The sequence below is a fragment of the Pseudochaenichthys georgianus genome, chromosome 22, assembly GCF_902827115.2.
Source record: "Pseudochaenichthys georgianus chromosome 22, fPseGeo1.2, whole genome shotgun sequence".
Taxonomy (NCBI): domain Eukaryota; kingdom Metazoa; phylum Chordata; class Actinopteri; order Perciformes; family Channichthyidae; genus Pseudochaenichthys; species Pseudochaenichthys georgianus.
The window spans coordinates 26,275,775-26,297,581 of record NC_047524.1 but is presented as its reverse complement, the minus strand read 5'-3'; the positions used below and the strand labels follow the sequence as shown (position 1 = coordinate 26,297,581).

Genomic DNA, 21,807 nt, shown 5'->3' with positions numbered 1-21,807 from the left:
GTGCATAATCATAACCTCTGCAGCACGCATCAATCTGCTGCTGTGCCGGATCATTTGGCTCGGCTCACCAAGAAGAGCCGGCTCTTTCAGCTCCCAAACGGCTCTTCAGTTTACCACATATTATACCTTTTAATTAAATCAAATGTAGCCCTGTTTTGACTAATGATTTATATGTGTACACATATATCACTTAAATTATTCAATACATCCTTTGTACGGAAGTATTCAAAAGTAAAAATTACATAATGATTTGCTGTGGCCAATTGTTTTCATTGCATTTACAGACCCGTGTAACTCTCTGATACCACCCAATGAATGCATTGACTTGCTTGTAGAACCACGCTGCACAAAACAGATAGCAACACCTATAAAAACTATTTAAAAAAAGGGGCTACTGTATCGACCTATATAAAGTATATAAATATAGTTTTTTTTCAAAATACAAAAACATCCTGCATTTTAGCCATGCCTCATTTAGCTCTTTCCAGCGCTGTTTTTTGCAGGGGGCTGATTCTGTGAGCTGCAGCTGACCACGCCCCCCTGCAGGAGAGGGGAGCGTGCTCTGAGATCAGCTGCTGGGCTGTCAGAAGAGGGGGACAAAAAGAGATCTCCGTCCTCCGTGTTTTATTCTTATAGAAGTAAGAAGAGAAGTAATGGGGCAGAAACCCTCCTTTTTACGCAGCGGTCCAGACATAGACATCAAACGGCGACACATATTCAGTGTGCAGTTCCTTTGGCATTAGGGCAGGGATATCTAGATACTTTCCAAGGTTTGACAAAACGAATTGTGCTACTTTTAAAGCAAGCAACGATGTTTTCAAATCTGTAATCAAAAAGCTCCTCAAAAACACTATAGAAGCAGTTCCTGCCGTTGCTACGTTAGTTCAAACAGTAACAACGGACTACTTTTCTTAGCGGATGCATGTCAATTTAAATCAATACATAAAACTATTTTTTAAATCAATAAAATCATTTTCTAAATCCATAAAAGCATTTAAATTAATATTGGGAGTCATGTCGTTACTTTGTTGAGAATGTGGCCATGTGTAATAAGCGGGATAATGTGCAAAAAGCTCTTTGAGCCGGCTCGTTCGCGACCGACACATCACTACTGTGCGCGCCACATTCAAAATGGCTGAGGTGAAGCTCTCTAGCGGAGAATTCAGCATTTTCAATAACACTTCCTCAAGAGCGAAATCCAACGTCTGGGAGGCTTTTGGTGTCATCCTAGATGGAGAAAATAACCAACATCCCACGCTTTTTGAGACAGATATGCAACTGCGTGTGTTAATAATTGCACGTTTTCACTGCTCATATATAGGCTATGCGGGTTCGGGTCGGGTCGCGGATCTTGTGCAGACGGGTCGGGTCGGGTTGCGGAACTAATTGGCAATATATGCGGGGGGCGGGTTCGGTATTGCACGTCGCGGGGCGGGAGCGGGTCTTGAACATCAGACCCGTGAAAATCAGACCCGTGCAGGACTCTGTCACACACACCCGCAGCCTGGCTGAGAGTGTGTGTGTGTGTGTGTGTGTGTGTGTGTGTGTGTGTGTGTGTGTGTGTGTGTGTGTGTGTGTGTGTGTGTGTGTGTGTGTGTGTGTGTGTGTGTGTGTGTGTGTGTGTGTGTGTGTGTGTGTGTGTGTGTGTGTGTGTGTGTGTGTGTGTGTGTGTGTGTGTGTGTGTGTGTGTGTGTGTGTGTGTGTGTGTGTGTGTGTGTGTGTGTGTGTGTGTGTGTGTGTGTGTGTGTGTGTGTGTGTGTGTGTGTGTGTGTGTGTGTGTGTGTGTGTGTGTGTGTGTGTGTGTGTGTGTGTGTGTGTGTGTGTGTGTGTGTGTGTGTGTGTTCTCACACACCGACTAAGAGCCTCACCGCGTCCCGCTGTCTCAGAGAGGAGAAATCGGCGGAGCTGCAGCTGAGAAAAGATTGAGTTTGTGTGAGGGGCGGACTTAACGTAACGGCTCCGCGGACGTAACGTAACGGCTCGACGGATTGGTCCATTTGGTTCAAATAGAAATGATGTGTTTATTCGAGTGTTTTATACGTTTTTATTTAATTTATGATTGAATATCCTATAATATGATATCATTTAATATTAGAATAGCCTTTGTTTTTGTAAATCATGTTCACGGAATATAGCTTATATCATTTACACAAAAATAATAGATTTTTTAATGATCTGTTATAGTATAAGCCCATTTTTATAATTCAATCATTTTAAATGTTGTGTTATATGTTAAGTTAACACATTTATGCATTATACTTTGTATCTGTTTGCTTTACAAGCCTATCTTCCACAGTTTTAGTAAAGAAAATAGGCTCCAATTTATGATCAACCTGCGTCTTTCTGGCTTTCATTGCTCCCTGTTGCTGTGCCATGGAAGTAATGGATATGTTTCTGTGTTTAGTTGTAGGTATCCCACTGAGAGCCTGTAGCCATGAATGGGCATGTGGCCAAAAACAATGAAAGCACTTTCCCCAGCCTCGTGGACCTGGATGACTTTCTCACCAAGCACAACTCCAACTTCATCTGGCTCCTCGTCGGTGAGTGCTCTGCAGCGTGGGAATATATTGACATCAATGGGTGTTTCAGAAGTTCAGTGTCACATTTAAAGTGCAGACCTGTCAGAACCGGATCAAGTTGCCTTTTTAGTGGCTTAGCCATTTCCTACAAGATGTACAATCACTTTCTTTGATCTAAACTGCTGTGGAGCACGGTAACTACACCATACATGTCTGATACTTTTTGGTACAAATATAATAATAATATTTCAGTCCCCCTCCTTTCATACTAGAATCAAAATACTCTATTCAACTGTGTTTTGTCACCTCTGCTCCATTTCAGAGTGAAATACATAAAAGTTACATAAAATAAATATATATTTAATATAAACATGGGAAGTCAAAGTTAGAAGCCGTTAAAAGGAAAAAAACTTGCTGAACATGACCAGCAAACATAAATAAAATATTTTATAGAAATAAGAAGTTAGTAGTAGAATGTCCAATAAAAGATCACTTAAAGCTGAATAAAATGTGGACATTGTTCTGCAATATATATAATTGATATAACATAATAATTGTATTATAGCAGTTTATACAGCAGTGGTTTATTAGTAATAATAACATGTTCATGTTGAATTGCAAATGAAGAGGGTGTGGCTGCTGATGGTGAACTAAGTCCATGATATATGAGTGTTTTCTACAAAGACATATTTACCTTTTTAGAGTTTAGTACTTATTGATAAAGATATAATTCATTATATAATCAGCTCATTTGGCAAATGAGTTGGACCATTCCGTAATGCGGTGGCGTAAGAAAGGATTCGCTTTAAGCCGCACAGAATAAAGTATTATAAAAGCCTCGGATATTTCCTAATGTGTTTTGAAAACCTAATTTTTATGAAATATTTTAATGAATATTGGCTTTGAATGAATCCTTCCGACTCCGTTATTGTTTAATTGAGATTGAATTCAATGAAAGTGTGACAAATGATAGTGTTCCATGCCATTCATGCTCAGCTCTCGGTAGAATTAAGATATTGAGCAACATCTTCATGCATGAAATCCAATATGAAAAAGCTTGATCACCCCGCTGTCAGCCCAGATATGAAAGACTAGGAGGTTTATAACATGTATTTGTGCATTGCTATACAGAGTGGTGCGGGAAAGAGTCCTCAAACTGCAAAGAATAAGCATTTGACCACTTCTTTCCTCATTTTTTGGGAATGTTTTTTTATTACAGGGCTGAAATACGATATGTGGTTAACACAAGCTTAAGAGATGTTCATGTTTTGTTCTACGACATAAGATGTGTCAATAAATAACCAGCTTGTGAAGGTTTGAAGCTTCTATGTGTGATTCAAACCTATAACTTAATATTAACTTTTAACCTCTGCTGAATGCATTAATGCTTCAAAAATCATAAAAGTGGTGTTAATATCTGTAGATTATCCTGCTGAACAAAATGTGTAAGAATTACATCACATGTTAGACGCTTTTATCCAAAGCGACTTCCATACTCAATACTGTGGGCAATCCCCACAGGAGCCATTTGAGGTGAAGTGTCTCAGGGACACAACGACATGCTGACTGCAGTGGGGTTTGAACCTGTGACCGCCTGATCCCAACGCACAATGCACTGCACCACACGCCTCCCACACATAAGAATCACATGAGTGTTTTGGATGGAATTTGTAATGCTGCAGTCCTTTCTCCTTGCTAATGGACCTTTATCAAGTAGCATCTGGCACATTGTATTCCATGGACCAATCACGGTTTGTTGACTTCTCATCCAAAATGTCATTCACATGTATAATTAAACAGTTTGACGTAAGTCTACATGATTTGAAGTACTGCAAATATTTTGATAATACACGATTTTTATCTACCAAATATGAAGCTTTATTCGATTTGAATATTGCAGAAGTCCATATTGCCATAACATTGGCTTTTATTCTGAGCCCTTGTTTGACAAAAAGCGAAACCAGTATGAGTGATCATATTTGAAAATAATATTTTACAGTTTGGTTTCAAACATCGATTAAATTGAACAAACAAGTCCAAGCAGCCGACAATATAAAAAGAAAAAATGTAGCTTTACGTATTTGTTTGTGTTATTCTGTATTAACACACCTGACTGTTTTGTATTGTTGTCTCTCAGCCACCATTCTGTCCTGTGGATGGATCATCTACTTAACTTATTACAACTCCCGCAACATTGGCCTCATCCTCACCCTGATCATCAACAGACTCTACAAGGATGGCTACATTCATATCGGTGAGTTCATTAGCAGCGCTGCGATGAATAGGGAGTGCTGAATATTTGATGATGAGCGGGGTTCTCTCAGTGATCATCTGCATATTGTCTGAAAAGCAAACTGTAACTGATACCAGATTTAGTTATTTTTTTATAAATGACCCAGAACCTCAAGCCCATGAATCCAAGTTGGTTTATTTCTCGCAAATTGATTAAATTCTCCTATGAAACATCACTTTTTTACAAAAAACTAAGAAATAATCTACTCTGAAATGCTACCCTTAATGTTGCCCTCCAAAAAAAGCAATTGCATGTCAAAGAGATGCCTACGTTTTGTAATAAAAATGTTTATTTGACCAATTCCCATCAGTGTGTGCAAGAACGATAAGCAAAGCAGCATTCAAATGTAATGAAGGGGGCATGGCTTGGTTACCAGATTTTTGCCAACATGTGTGACTACAAAGTGAGCAGTCATCTGTGCGCCAGCTAATCTATTTTTAATTTAGATTGCTTCTCTGACTAGGAGTGGCTTTTTCAACACACAAGAAGAGCAAAACCTTCCTAACACACAACACCATTTGAAATGAACCTCATGAACTAAAACAAAAAATGTGTTCAGCAGGTTTGAACGTGCCCCAAGGTGCTTCCTCATTGCCTGGGTTGAGTAAGTGTTCGGGTTAAAGGCGGGAACCTGTTCACTCTTTTAAAAGTTGCTCAGTAGCTCATGAAGCCAAAAAGGCCTGGGGCCTCATTTATAAACGGTGCGTACGCTCAAAAGTTTCTACGCAATGTTTGCGATTTATTAAAAACAAACTTGACGGGAAAATGTGCGGTCCTCCACGCAAACTCTAACCCATGCGTACGCACTAAGCACAAAAACGAGAGGGACGGGAAACTGTGACAACGTTGGCAGAAGGAAGAATGGAGAGAAATATGTGGAAATAATACCATAAATAAAACATTACCTCTCATTTATCATATATGAATTCATTTTTACAAATTGATTAAAGCCAATCTTAAAATGATTGAACATAAACAAAACATAACTTGGAGAAATAAATAAATACGGAAATGTTATTGATCACCCCTCGATTATGTTCTCTTGTTAAGAAATGTTTTCTCATAAATGATGCGGTGAGCAGGAGGACAGAATTACTTTAAACTGACGCCGTTTTGCATTTCTATAGGTTGTAGATACGAGCATGGTTTTATATACTATCACGTTTAATCGTGTTTTATGCCGTTTGCCAAGACTTGATAAGTCGCTCGTAAAACACAGGAGGTATGGAAACTAAGAACACCATGTGGTCAATTGTACAGCTAATGTTATATTAGCTGTACACAGCACATTAGTTGTATTTCCTTTAACTGGTGGATTATGGATATATAGTTGCTGATCGAAAGCTGGGACACAAACCACCAAATACAAAAAATAATTCAGATCCAGTCGTCATGACTCCCCTCGAGGGATTCCCCGATCATTTCTTACAGTTTCTCATCAAGGGGGGTCTCCTGTCCCCGGTACAAACACACTGCCTGAGGAAGGCCATGTGTATTTATTTTGTCATTAACCTTTTTCGGAACACTTATTTATTTATGTTGGTGACGATCCGACCTCCATGCTGCTACTCTGGTTCAAACGGCATCCACCAAACAATGTGATTTATCTCGACCTCCCCAAAATAACCAAAATCTGACACGGTGCGAGATGTCTTTTTTAGCTATTCTGTCGTCATTTCCTGCGATCTCCTTCATGCAGTCAGTCAAAATGAATGAATGGGCGTTTCTTTGACTATTTATAGGCAAATATGGGCGTTACGTGAAGCCCGCAAAAGCTGCACCGCATTTCGAGTTGATTGTGATTTATAAAGGGAACCCGGCGTAGGATGTGCTGTACGCAAGTCCTGCGCCGGTACGCAGTCGTTTATGAATCGGAAAATGTCTGTGCGTATTTATTTGCTTTGTCCTACGTAAGCAACCTTCCCACGTCAATCCTACGCAAGGCTTTATAAATGAGGCCCCTGATTCTTTAGAATAAAAGACCTGGATCTTCCAGTGTTTCCTTAAGCCCCGCCTCCTATCTGCTGTGTTTCTTCCGGTATCGACTCAGTCAAATAAATGGAGAGGGAAAATAACTCAGTATTCCACTGTTAGCACATTTTACTTGTAGGACCTACTGATTTGAACGAGGTATATTAAATTGTTTGTTCTAGCATGTTGATTTATGTGAACAGCAAAAGAAAGTTCTGCTGATTTACAGACATCACAATGTAAGTCAATCGGAAAAGTATTTTTGGGCCCAATTACAACACGATCTGACATGGAAGTTGTAGTACCACCGTTTAGCCACAACAACATTTACTTCAGATCCCAGTTAACTTCCAGGGTGCTTGGGATGCATTTGATTGTAAAGCTTTATATTCACAGGGACTGTTGCAAAACCAAGGGGCTCATAAACATCAGATTTTAATAACGAGCAGAGTTTTTAAAAAAAAGAATCCCAGAGCTCATGTTTTCTGTACCTGAACATTTTCAAAAAATATGCTCTTCCTTTTTTGGTTCGGTGTAATGGCTCAACAGCGCCACCTAGAACGAAGCACCTATATGTAGGATTTTCCTGCATGTAGGAAGATTGGAGGGAACACATTGGGGTTAGGGTTAAATATCTGTTGGACTGTAAACCCAACAGGAAGTCGGCCATTTTGAAAATGAAATGAAATCTTACGAGAATTCCTGTTTCTGACGAGAGTGGGTCTTGCTGCTGTATTTACACCCTCCACCTTCGAAGAAGAGCCTCAATTAGCTTAGAAGGACTATATATGGAGTTCACTTTTTTTATTATTATTTTATTCTATTTTATCTTTACCTTGTGTGAATCCTGTTTTTAACTCTGATACTGTTGCAGCTATAAACGCCTGCATTTTTCCACGGGGATAAATAAAGTTCCATCTCATCTTATCTATCATAGAGTGGGAAGGTGTAGGGGTCAGTTTGGGATTGGGCCCCTGAGTTACAAATCCAGTCAGAGTAGGACAAGTCAGAAATAGCAGCAAGATGTCAGCTGGGCGATTCAACACTCAGGTGATGTCTCTCTCTTGGCCTGCACTAATTGAAACAGAGAAAGACATGTTATGAGCCAAAAAAGATTAATGATGAGAAATTGTGTTGCTGCTTGGTGACAGACTCTGACCTACGTTGTTAAACAATTAGATCCTCATTAAGATCCTTTTTTTTCTCAGCAAGAAAGCTAGACAAGGTGATTACATATCCCAGCAACTCCTCCACTGTTTATATATTTTGTTTAGCAGCGCTTGCACAACCGACTAATTATATCTTTTGTTTAACATTTTAATTAGCTGCTTTGTTGGCACCACTGTGATCCAATCCAAACATTTACTGTACTGTTATCACATCAGAATACTTTATTTATCCTGGGGGAAATTTCGCTCTGTGACAGTTGCTCCATTTAAGAATGAAATAAAATAAGTAATTGAAAAAGAAATGAAAATATTTGAATAAAAACAAGTTAAATTAGGAATGTCCAATATATTTTGGCGCCCCTGTTAACCCTGATTAATAGAAACCGTAAACAAAAGTATGTGAAATGTACACATTGAACTACAATATTATCACAATAAATGAAATACTTAATGGAATGATTATACTGCCAGTCTTTTTGTTGTGATGTAACACATGGGTTTGTTCCTCCACAGGCTCCTTCTCCTTCTCCGTGCTGTCGGGGAAAGTCATGTTCAGAGACGTGTACTACATCAACCAGGACATGTCCATCAGGTAACCTGTGCTGCGTTCATTGTCCCCGATCCTCTGCTCCAATATCATTTTAAAGGCTGTTCTCTGACATGTGATATTTCTCTCCCCGTGTTACAGGATACAGGATGGCTTCCTCATATTTCGGTGGTGGAAAATGTTTAACCCAAAGCAGAAACAGCATGGTAATACAATATCTTATATAAATACATTCAAATGATTATTTCTGCTTTAACAGTTTCTAGGGTTGATTGATGAAAAACCAAAACCTAGAGAAATAAAATATGTGTGCATAAAAATATTATAAAAACCAAAACAAAAATTCTCTAAGGTCGCATTCACACCTAATAGTCCGCTTCTCTGGTGCACCAGACGACAGTTTGTTACATTGTTTCCTTTTTCAGAAGGTTCGGTTTGCGTTCACAATTCAAACGGACTATAAACTTTAAACCCAAGTCATGCGCTCGGAAATGCTGTTCAACCATTGGTCAGACATTAAGGGGGTAAAAACGCAAATCCCGGCAATTTCTACCGGAGCCTCCGCCATGGAGCATCGGCAGGTTATTTTCATGCTGTTGATAAATTGGAGAACATATCAACAGATTCTAGCAACGGTGCACATGATTATATAATCAGACAAGGTGCGATAAAAAAACATTATAACACATATAATGAGACGTTCTGCAGCAAGGAGGGGCGTTTCACCGACTGCGTTCACACCGACCCAAATGAACCGCACCAAGCGGCTAAACGCACCAGGGTTCAATTCAACCGGACTATACAAGGCTGGTGTGAATGCGACCTAAGACTAGATAAGCTTTCCTTAGACATGTGTAATGATGATATTGTTGAATGAAGCATCATTCTGGACTCCCAACCCAACATGAACTAGCTATAGCATAGCATGAAAGGAAACATCATCACAAGATTGCTTTCTTATTTCTTTTCTCCAGACCCCAAGGCAGAGACCCGGCTTTACGTGACCGTTAACGGCTTCGAGTTCCACGTCTACAATCGCACCGACCTCTACGCCCGACTGCAGGAGACCTTCGGACTGGACCCCACACTCATAACACCCAAAAAAGAAGACGAGAAGGAACGAGAGGATAGAAACAAGACGCTAGAAAGGTACAAATAAAGACCTTTTGGAACATTGGACATGGAAACATGCCACAGCAGAGGCACGAACCTGAAAGTTAGCATAATAGGGCCACTGTAATGTATTGGGTAACTATCATTTTTCATGTGAATTCCTTCCATCTTTTGGAACTAGTTGAAGTTAGTTTTTCAACATATAATGCCAATCACTCTCAATCACTTTTTTTATAAAATGGTCTTAGTTATGAAATGATGGTAACATTGTACACCAAACCCTGATTTGAAGCTTAAGTAGAAGTCACGTTAAGGGGTGTTTAACAACAGCTAGCTTTTGTCACAGTGTCTTGCTTCAGTTGTCTTTATTTAGCATTATAAAGACGTCATACCGTAAATCTGGCCTATTTTTAGCACAATAATCCTCATACTTAAAGTGTAAACAAAACTGCAAAAAGCAGGAATCAGCGATTTCTCCTCCGACATGATTTAAGGAGGGAGATTTGATGACCCGCAGTTTCTTTCTGTTCTCATCAAATGCATGGGAAGTGTGTGCACTGAGGAGAGCTGCTGCTGTCGCGTCACACTCACAGCTGCTGACTGCAACATGAAATTGTCATGAGAATGAACGTCTTCTTCTCGCCCCCGTGTAGCATGGACATCAAAGCAGAGAGCGCTGACCACACATCGTCATGGCGCTCCCTCATTCCTGTCATCAAAGTGAACATCAGCACTGTAAGTACCCGCTACTAATAAGTAATGCAATCTGGTCAAAGAAAGGAAGCACACATGTAGTTTAGAGAAGATGCTCCTGCTGTTTTAAAGAGGGGATGTCCCGTGGATAAATTGGGTTTGGTTATAGTGTATGTATGAGTAGTTCATAACATGAAAGATAAATACAATACAAATATGTATATATAAACAGGGGTGCACATAACAGGTACGTATGCGCGGCAAAAATCGGAATTGCGTAACGTCACTTGTGTCACTACGCGCCTTTGCGTACCTCAAAACAGCTATGTGTTTCTTGTCAACAGTCAATGGAGTAAACTACGACACATGTAAAAAACAAACAAAGACATTAGCAGCTACGTTGCCGTTTCGCTCCCTGCAAAAACTCTTCTGATTTTCTGTGACTGACTGAACTGGAGCTGGCCGAGCCGCGCAGGACATAACCGACGGACCTGTGAAGCTCACAGGAGGCAGAGGCTCAGATCAGCGGACAACAGAGTTGGTCGCTGTGTGCACAGACGGGGTTAACGTCGGTATGAACAACAGAATTGTGCCAAAATGCCGCCAACTGGCCACAGGGGGAGACTCCCCTGTGCACACTCTGTGCCCCGCGCACACACTGGAGAACTGCCCAAAATCAGCTGATCACAACGTGCACGCTCTGTGGTCAAGCTGCTGCTGTTTGATTTACACCAAAGTGGAGTAGAACACACAGCTGCAAACTTACTCAGGGTGTTAATGGAAGAGTTTGAAATCAGACAGAGGTGGAAGAAGTACTCAGATATTGTACTTAAGTAAAAGTTGAAGTACCAGAGTGTTACTCCGTTACAATAAAAGTCCTGCATTCGAAATGTTACTCAAGTAAAATTAGAAAAGTATTCTCATCAAAATATAGTTAAAGTACCAAAAGTAAAAGTAGTCGTTGTGCAGATTGTTCCATTTCAGAATAATATATATGATATGGTTTGTAATGATTGATCATGAAAGTGTTCTCAAAGCTGGTAAAGGTGCAGCTAATTTTACAAATTAGATCAAAGTCAAGTAAAGTACAAATATCTCAAAATGGTACTTAAGTAGAGTACTTGAAGAAGTGTAGTAACTTCACACATCTGAAATCAGATATTACTTCAAGTCATGTGATCATTTCTTAGTATTTGACCTCAGGAAATGCTATAGGACTTCACAGTTTTGGCAACAAGTTTTGGAGAAAGCAAATCGGAGGCTTAAAAAGAGACAGGGAGGTGCATCTTCATCATCTTCATCATCTAGCATGCAAGAAGTGTAAATAGAGGACAGTGAAGGAGACTGAGGAGGACCACGCTTCGTGTGGGGTGAGTACCAAACGCTGTCTCCTGGTACTCATCTGAGTAACTCACTAAAAAAGGTTATGTGCACCCCTGTAAATAAACATCAAAAGTTAAAGTAATGATGTGCAATAAAATAATGTATATACAATTTAATTAAAGAAGAAAACATAACAAATTAATTACAATGTGTTCATTATAAAAATGAACAAGAATACAAAGTTCAACGTCAAATATAACATTAAATACATTTAAATGAATTAATTATTGAAAGAATAATTAAATATTCTTTCCACATAAATCTGTATACTCTTTTTAGAATCAAATAAATAAATGATAGATTCATTAAAAAAATAAGAAAGTTGTCATTTGCAATATTCATATAAACATAATGCATTTTAAGAAAGAAAAATGTATTACATATAAAATGGGATAATATATTTATATAGACATTAAAAGTTCAAGTAAAATAATAAATACAAATAAACATGTATATTTTAATATTTAGTCCACATTACATCTGTATACTTTCTTGATCCCGGGTTAGTTTCTACAAGTTTCTAAATGTAAGAATAAAATAAATACTATATTAATTAATAAAGCATAAAATACATACTATATTAATTAATAAAAAGTAAAACATAATATAAGATTAAACATTTTTTTACAGACATAAGAAATGACAATATAGATGACGTATATCTATACAAACATAAGAAGGTAAAGTACATTTCAAGAGAACAATTGAAGATAGAAGAGGAAGAACTTTTAGTAACTAATAATGAATGAACTCTTTTTAAAACATCCAAAGTATCCCTTTAAGAGCGTGGCGTATTAAAGCAAGTGGTTATACATGGAAATAAAACAAGTGACTCTGCTGTCTGTAGGGGCGTCTGGCGTTCGGAAACCACTACCTCCCCCAGACTCTGTGTGTGAACTTCGAGGACGCCTTCCTGACGTACGCCACCAAGCCGCCCTCCAGCCACCTGGACCAGTTCATGCACATCGTCAAAGGCTCGCTGGAGAACGTGCGCGTCATGCTGGTGCCCAGTCCACGCTACCTCGGCATGCAGAACGATGAGTAAGTAGCTTTGTATTGAAGAAACATTTAAGTTGACTTATAATCATTCAAATCACCTTTCTTTTAAAAGGATGCGAGTTCAAGAGACATTACTGTTTGAATTATTGTCTGAAATTCATATAAAGCTTATACCAAAGAGGTTAAATAAAGGAGCAGACTCTTCAAATGTACTATTTCTTTTTACAATGTGATAAAACATTGTTTTTTACATCATTGTCTGTTTTAACCCTTAGATGCACTCTTCCATAAGCGGGTCAAAAAGGACCCGTATTAGAATAATGTGTTTTTATGCCATTTTTGTCATTTTGGTTAAGAAAAATAACTTGTATTACATTTTGGTTCACACTAGAAATATTTTATATTTAATTTTTCACTATTTAGAATTTTAGAATTTTTTTTTTACATTTTGAAAAAAACCGTTTTCCCATAGGATTCCATAGAACATGCATGCGGGTCATTTTTGACCCACTTATGGAAGCTTGGGGTAGTAATACAAAAACTACAATTTCTTAAAATGTAAATAAAAAATGTGAATGGCATGATATCCAAAACAAGTTTTTTGAGGAATAGCTGGAATATGAAATGATAAAAAAATGTAATTACAAAGATACTCTAAGAAAACCAGCTCACCGGGTCAACAAATACCCACTTATGCATCTAAGGGTTACAGCTGCTCATGGATGATGCTCTTGCCTCAAGAATAATTGAAAGCATACCGTAAAGACTGAAGAAAATAAGAACATTATGTCAAATGAATTATTCTGTGAATGCTGGCAGTCCTTAACACTGACAGAGGGCTATGCCTTTTCCGGCTTGTTCCTACAAAATATAGCAAAAACCCAAATGACCCAGGGGGGAAATAGGGTTTTGTAACAGCACGTCCATTTAAGAATGAAATAAAATAAAAGATCAATTAAAAGAAGGAAAAGGATATAAACATAAAAGGTTATGGAAAATAAAATAAAATACATGTATTCATACATAATAATTTGTACATGATACGTTTTATAATAAAATCATAAATCGATTAAATATTGAGAACAAAATTAAATATTCAATCCACATTAAATTGGAATACTTTATTTACCTGGGGGGAAAGATACTCCATTAAAATAAAGAAAATGGATTAAAAAAAGAAAAGAAAAATGGAACAAAAATACTTATATTAACATGAGAAATGAAAGATAGAATAAACGTTGAATGGACAGTTGCTTCATTATAGAATGTAAGATAAATGAATAGCTAAAAATAAGGACAAATAAACAAGAGGTTTAAGTAAAAATTTCCTATAATAATATTTATATAATTATAATAAGTTACATTTGTGGATTCAAAGGAACAATTCTGAGTGGCACAGTTTCTAAATCTATATGAAAGATCAGGCTGTATACTCTATATCTAAATTGAGCAACTGATCATTGTTGGCAGTATGTTTTGATAGGCACTCCCCTTCTCTTGACAAACCTGGCAGTTTTAACGGTGTTGCATTAGAAGCAGGGAATCCATAATCTGCACTTGAGCTTAATGAAAGGACATGGAGAGTAAAATGGCCTTTAGCCTCTCTGATTAAGGAGCCACTCTCCATTGAAACCTGGCTGCAGCATGCGGGAGCCAGCAGAGACTTCAACCTCCAGCAGACCTTGATGAGTCTTTAAGCTTCACTGAAATGTCCACAGAGAGGAAGCAGACATATCCAAGAGAACAGACACTGCATTTATATCATGGTGCCAGAACCTACAGTATTCTCTTTACATTAATTTGATATCAATATTATTTTTTATCTTTTTATTAAACATTCTTACTTTAACTTCTTCTATTTCTACAAATATATTTTACATTTTAGTTTTTACTATTTTATTATTTATTTAATTTTAATCAAATATATATTTTGATTTGACTTACCTCTTACTTTAACTTATTTTGTTTATTTATATACATTTTTATTCCATTTTATTTTAATGTTGTTATACACTTCTTACTTGAACTTCTTCTTTTTATAAATATCTTTATTTAATTTTTCTTTTTATCATTTATTCTTACATTAATTTCTTATATTTATATACTGAAGTATTTTTTATTCCATTCTAAAATGTCCCCCAGGATAAATATAGTATTACTTTTCTGATTGAATGTGGAATGAATATGTCATTGACACCTGCTGTGACCCTGCTTTGGATGAATTCCTAATCTCTGCATATAGTCTGTACTTTAACTAAGATCTTGATTTCTCCTTTAGACCTCCCAGACTGATGGGTGAAGGCTTTGTTGTCATGCAGTCCAACGATGTCGACATCTACTACTACCAGGATGAACCCGGTAAGCTCAGGCACACACCCACTAAACAAAGTCAAAAGTAAATGAGTCAAAGCTACCGCTTCTGATCAGTGACAGATGTTGATAGTTCTATTTTTGGCTATGGAAGAACACTCTACACTTCAGTGCTAACAGAAGTTGAATTTATTTAAGTCCTTACAAGATCATTTTGTAGAGTTTTGCATTTTTTGTTTAGTAATTGTTCTCACGATAATGTAATGCTTATATGTGTGTGCAGGTCTGGTGCCAGTGGAGCAGGAGGGGGTGGAGGAGGCAGAAACGTGCAGTGAGGGCGATAAGCTTCAGGACCTTCCTCCATGTTGGGGTCTGGACATCGTCTGTGGAAAAGGAACAGACTTTAACTACGGCCCCTGGGCTGATCGTCAGAGGTGAGCAATGATCATGCACATGCTCTGTTCTTTATTGAAAGCAGACCAGTGCTCAGGCCATTTGATCAAGGGACTATGTGCTGTCGTACTGTAGCAATCCACAGAAATAACTGACATTGACAACAATGTCAGTTGTCGTAAAAAAAACACATTCGTTGTCCTCCATTAGAAAACACCATAGAATACCTTTTGTGGAAAAGTAATAGAATAGAATATAATATAGAGAAAACTGAACAAGAAAGCACGAGAAGGAAAGAGGTTAAGAGACTCAGATAAATCATTCGTAAGTGAACAGTTAAGGGAACAGCAGAAGAAGTCAGACAGGAAGTAAACACTATAGGGAACAGCAGAATAACTCAGACAGGAAGTAAACACTATAGGGAACAGCAGAAGAAGTCAGACAGGAAGTAAACACTATAGGGAACAGCAGAAGAAGTCAGACAGGAAGTAAACACTATAGGGAACACGTTACAGTAAACCTCGATCAGGGCTGACAGTATTTTAATTAACGTTGCTCTTGTAATACTTCCACTCATTGTTAAGCACTGGGCTGACTCTTTTCTCTTAGAGGAAGCAAAAAGAACACATTTTTAAATAGATACAATCATATATTGTCCCTCAGCACAAATACAATTCCAAATATATGGAAGTCAGCGTATGTCCTGCCTTTACTAAAAGGAGGGGAGGCCACCTTATTAAATAACTATAGGCCCATCTCTAAATTGTCAGTTCTGGCTAAGGCTCTTGAACGCCTAGTGAGTGAGCAGGTAAAGGAGTTTTTATGTACAAATAACATCCTGTCTAAACATCAGTCAGGCTTCAGAAAGCAACATGGCACCAGCACTGCCACAATGCAAGTGGTGAATGATATGGCGAGTGTGAAGAAAACTTCTGTTCAGCAATGTGATGAAAGAATGGAAAACTGGAATCTGCTTAATCATCCACTGAAGTTTATTGAGAGTCATACGGCCGTTGTTGAGTGTGGGTTGGGTCAGGGTGTGGTTCCTTGCACTCGGAGTCGGGCTAACGTCCACGCTAGCTGCTACATGCTTTGCATTTAGGTGATACTTTAGGCTTGATGAGCTGCGGTGATATGCACATTCTTTTTTGCATAATTTGCACACAACCGTGCTCTTTATCGACGCTTCTATCCGTCCGTTTTTTAAAACAAAATGTCCCATCCACGGGGCCGACCAAAGCGGTCTCATCAGCTTGTTCGTTCATGTTTGACTATTGTTCACCGTGGTTTGTTGTTGTTTGAAGTCCCATGCTGAAGTCATGAACGTTAGTTGGTGCTCCAGTATAATCGGTACGCCTGAAACTCATCCAGTGAGAAACGTTCCGCTGTGCAAAAATAAGTGCGATTAAAATGCGTTAATTTTTTTAACGCGTTCATTTTTGTGTAATTAATTAATCTTAATTAACGCGTTAAAGTCCCGGCCCTAATTCATGTGGAACCTACTTGCAGCAGGTCACCCTTGAAAAAGAGATCAATGATCTCAATGGGATTCACCTGCATACATGGTTTGAAATGAAATATTCATCACAGAATTGTGAGTCAAATCGTTAATCAATGTTGTAAGTAGCCATGTAATAAGCGTTTAAGCATCATGCTCAGCCTGTCGTTTTTTTCCCAGTACCGAGGGACATTTACAAGATTCCCATCCCTCAGATTGAGATTTTCTTCAGTCATTCTCGCACCATGTAATTGATAGGGAAATGATATCCTAGCAATATTGGCAAAACTTTGTGTTTCAAATTCCAAAATGTTGTAATGTTATGGTATATCCAAAATGTCCAACTTTTAGGGTGTACAGAGATGGTGTTGCATTTAAATGAGCTCCCCCTCTCCTCAGGGACTGTCTTTGGAAGTTCTTCCTGCCAGCTGACTACCAGGCCATGAAAGTGACCGAGGATGCCGAGCCGGGCAAACCCAGGCAGATCCAGGCCTTCGAGCTGCGCATGAACATCATCGCTGATGCCACCATCGATCTGCTCTTCACCAAAAACAGGGTGACTCCTCTCTCTTTGCATCTTTCTTTCTCTTTCTCCATTTCCTCCATGCCTCGTCATGTTCCAGCCGTCGATATCGGTTTATGTTTTATGCTTTCTCAAATGTTCATTCCCGGGCAGTGCTTGGCTTTTCACCAGGCTGAGTGTGTGAAATGCATACTAAACATCAGCACAAATGCCTGTTGAATATAAACATGAAATGGCTTGATGCTCATGTTATTACCACATGTTTGAGTTCAGATTCGGAGACTTTGGGTTTTATTCTTAAGGCAGTGTGTCAGTAAATAATTGACAGCCTGTGTGACTGTTCTTTTTTCTCTTTCTCTCCCCTTGCTCTGTCTTCATCCCTGTTGCTAGGAAACCAACGCCATCCATGTGAATGTAGGCGCGGGCTCTTACCTGGAAGTCAACATCCCCATGACTGTCGGAGACAATGGTAAGCGTAATAATAAAAAAAAAACGAGTACACTAAAATGTCACCACGTTCAGTTCCCACAATCTTATTTAAATTGCACATTTAAACAAACAAGGAAATTCAAATTGCTTCACAAAAAACATTAGAGAAAGCATTTAATGCAAATGTTTAGGTTCATATTTTTATTTAGTGTCTACTGGGACTTGTCTCCATGCTTTAATGTTCAAAAAGCTCTTTATTGTTCTCCTACTGCCTGTGCTGCAGCACCTCTTTTCACCCTCTGTCTGAAACCAGAGCCCAGTCTGCTCCGATTGGTTAGCTGGCCAGCTCTGTGATAAATCAACCACCTTAGAGAGGTCCCGCCCCTTAACTTACCATGTACAATATGTTGGAGCACTAGCCAATAGAAGTGCGAATGTTAAAGAGTGATGTTGCTATGTTACTGAAACAAAGGAGTCCAACATATTAACCATGATAGGCCAAGGGGCAGGACATCTCTAAGTGGTTGACCAATCACAACAAAGCCATTGTATCCAAATTGATTAACAAACACTTCAGACATACCAATGAGAATCATTTGGAATGTAGTTCCCTCTGATTGGTATTTGCCTATTTACCCATGAGCTGTAGTCCCACTAATTCAAATGTACAGGTAATCATTTTAACCCCAATCACAGTGTAAACTACCGGGCTGTGAAAGAAGCGCTACACATTGTGCTACATTTTCATTAGGAGGCAATTATTGAAATTTGAACACGGTCAAATTGTAGAAACTACGAAGAATTGTCTTTTTCCGAGTCTCCATTGCTCTTCAATCACTTTAAACGTATGTAAATAATGTATCGCACTGAGCTCAAAATAGGGTATCAGTCATCAGTCGGTGCAGAAATGTCGTTTTTGTGCCGGTATATTGCATTACTTGTGAAAGCAGAGCCCTAGCTTTGGGTTTTGAGAATTGATGGCTGTACTTTTGTGTGCCCCCCCCCCCCCCCCCCCCCAGGCTACTCTCCTACCATCAAAGGGCAGCTGCTGCACGTGGACACCACCAGCAGCATGCAGTACAGGACTCTGCTGGAGGCCGAGATGCTGGCTGTAAGTACACCTTTAGTAGATCTTTTACTTATACTTCTCAATCGACTTTAGTGGATCTAACCCTGACTCACATCCTGCCCAAGATCACTTCAACGTGTTAACTGCACAGGGTGGGATCAAGCCAATGACCCTTTGATTGGTAGATCATTACAATAGCTGCCGTTAATGCAAATCCATTTTTATTTTTTTATTTTGTGTGTGCTTGATGTTTCTTATTTCCTGATTTTTACGGTATAATTTCTCTTAGAATGTTAACTCTATGTATGCATGATAATATATCAAAGCAAATTCCTTGTATGTATATCAATCAATACAATTGTGTGTATATATATATATATAATATCACAAACTACGCATTTGTCTCAGGGAGCTTTGCCGTTTGTACAGCATACAACACCCTCTATCCTAAGACCCTTCCATTGTAAAAGGAAAAATTCCCCCCAAAACACCCTAAGATAGATGTTAATGGATTAGAAAAGATAATAACTGCCATAGGAAAAATATGATAATGTGAAAGTATATAATAAAGGACCCAGGACCTACTATGCAATAAACCTGGTTCCGATTCTGCATAGTGCTCAGCTTCACGTGAAATCGTGTCCTTCATTTCTCCTGTTTACTGCAGTTTCATGTCATAGCCAGCTACCCTCGGGTGTGGAACATGCCTCAGTCGTGGCAGTGTGAGATCGAGGTGTACAAGGCCACCTACCACTTCATCTACGCCCAGAAAAACTTCTTCACAGGTGAGTCCTGCAGCAAACTGCCTCAGCCAATGACGCTACAGCATTAAGCATTTTGATGGTCAAATTGCACAACTTTTAATTGTGTCCTATATGTACACACAATTACAAGTTATGAAAATAACCATGAAAGAAGAATCAGAATGATTGTAATTCTCTACACAGTATTTGTAAAGAATAAGATTAAACTACACAATGACGAAACAAATCATTAATCAGGTGAATATTTGTTATAACATTCCTGCGGCATGCATGGGAATTAATTACAATGTTTTGTAATTCTAATTTAATACATATTTCTCAAATGTTGGTCTAATAATTCGCTAATCGGTATCGAGAAAATCCCTAAGTAGATAACCTGGCCTGTGGCAATAGTCAGATACAGTCTCATTTATTTTGGCTATATGAGAATAAATGCCAATTATTGGTCACCAATGGCGCCAATCAGTGCATCTCCTTGTTTCGCATCTTCAGTCTTCTTTCTTTCTTTTCAGATTTGATCCAGGACTGGGCGAGCGACAGCGCCCCAGACATCTACTCCTTTGTGCCGTACTCCTGGAAGTTCAAGGTGCTTTTCCACCAGTTTGAGATGATCTGGGCGGCAAACCAGCACAACTGGGTGGACTGTTCCACCAAGCAGCAGGAGAATGGTGAGGAAGATGCTCTTCTCGATGCAACATCAGCACGTATTCACTTCTATCTTAACTAGCTGAATGCAACCCTAACCAAAATGAGAATTGGTAGAGTATGTCACTTGTTAAGCGCTTTTACCCAAAGAGACATACCGTACTTTTCGGACTATAAAGAATATATAAGCATATAAGCCATATAAGCCGCAGCAGCTAAATTGTCCGTCTGTCTTGCTCTCATTCTGTCTCTCGGTTCCACTTTTACTTTGGCGCGCTACCTGTCTCACTCTTTTCCGGCCTCCAGCTTTTCCTGCTGGAGCCCGCCGCTTAAAGGCGGCGGGCGCGGACCGGTCATAGAGCCCATAGCGTTAAAGGTGGTTAATTTTACCTGTACAATCCATAGATTTAGGAGGTTCCCTAGTGGCCGTTAGCTGTACAAAAAAAATGGGGGATAAAGTCGCGGCTTATAGTTGGAAAAGTACGGGACATACACTCAATTATGTTGGCAATCCTGACAAGAGCAATTTGGGGTGAAGTGTCTTGCCAAGGACACAACGACATGCTGACTGCAGTGGGGATTGAACCAGATCAGCGCACTCCTCCACTGAGCCACATCCTCCCTATAGATCAATATTTGTATTTGCTAGTGGAGCCTTGCAGCGGCGAAACTGTGGCGCGCTTACACTGTAGATGCGCCGCGTTTGGGGGTGCAGGTGCTAGTGGAGCCTCGCAGAGGGGGGTGCTGCAGCCCCCTCTGTATCCCCTCTTTCCCGCGTCCATTTGCGACGTCTCGCTGTCTCGCAGACCCCACGCAACAAGCAGGAAATGAACCCAGCTCACACTGCATGAGAATGCTGCGTGGGGTCTGAGTGCCGTGTTGGCGGGACGTTGCGCCAACACGGCACTCAGACCCCACGCAGCATTCTCATCTGTTTGTCATTACTGGTGTCATTTTCTGGTTGCTAACAAACGCCATTGTAACACATAATCACTGATGTTTCGCTGTAACGGTGGTGGACTCATCAGAACAGAGTGGGCGAGCTGACCAATCAGAGCACAGTGGGCTCACAGGGAGGGGGGGGCAGGAGCTCCAACAAGCCGTGTAGGACAGAGAGTGAATACACAGACTATACTATACAGAGATGCTGTATGAGAAAACAATGTGAGTTTGGAACATTGAACAATGTAAATCTATTTTAGTAGACCTCAACAATGGATTTATGATCAGTAGAAATGGCCATGACATGGGACCTTTAAGTGTTTTTTTTCATCACAAATGTATGTGTATATGTATTTTAGTCTTTGTTATGTTTTTTTAAGCATTAGCCCTAAGGCAATTTTTTTTTAAATAATTCACATCCTGGCATGAAAGCAATCGATGAGTTAATGCCTCTCTAGCACCGGATGCTTACAGGATACTTGCACTTTATTAAGTCATGATATATTACAAACTGTATGTACTCGGCTTAATGCCGGTGCATTGGAGA

At 39.2% G+C, this 21,807-nt stretch overlaps 1 protein-coding gene across 1 annotated transcript in view; it reads left to right on the top strand.

Annotated features, from left to right (window-relative positions):
• Window positions 1-21,807, top strand: part of kiaa1109 (KIAA1109 ortholog) — a 154,333-nt gene that overhangs the window by 12,969 nt on the left and 119,557 nt on the right. Inside the window, exons 2-15 of the mRNA XM_071207266.1 lie at window positions 2,405-2,540; window positions 4,657-4,773; window positions 8,466-8,544; window positions 8,641-8,705; window positions 9,474-9,648; window positions 10,266-10,347; window positions 12,536-12,729; window positions 14,966-15,045; window positions 15,281-15,431; window positions 17,288-17,444; window positions 17,802-17,880; window positions 18,860-18,951; window positions 19,577-19,694; window positions 20,186-20,341. Of these exons, the coding sequence (XP_071063367.1) occupies window positions 2,435-2,540; window positions 4,657-4,773; window positions 8,466-8,544; window positions 8,641-8,705; window positions 9,474-9,648; window positions 10,266-10,347; window positions 12,536-12,729; window positions 14,966-15,045; window positions 15,281-15,431; window positions 17,288-17,444; window positions 17,802-17,880; window positions 18,860-18,951; window positions 19,577-19,694; window positions 20,186-20,341 (1,651 nt within the window). The 5' untranslated portion in view covers window positions 2,405-2,434. The remainder of the gene's footprint in view (window positions 1-2,404; window positions 2,541-4,656; window positions 4,774-8,465; window positions 8,545-8,640; window positions 8,706-9,473; window positions 9,649-10,265; window positions 10,348-12,535; window positions 12,730-14,965; window positions 15,046-15,280; window positions 15,432-17,287; window positions 17,445-17,801; window positions 17,881-18,859; window positions 18,952-19,576; window positions 19,695-20,185; window positions 20,342-21,807) is intronic.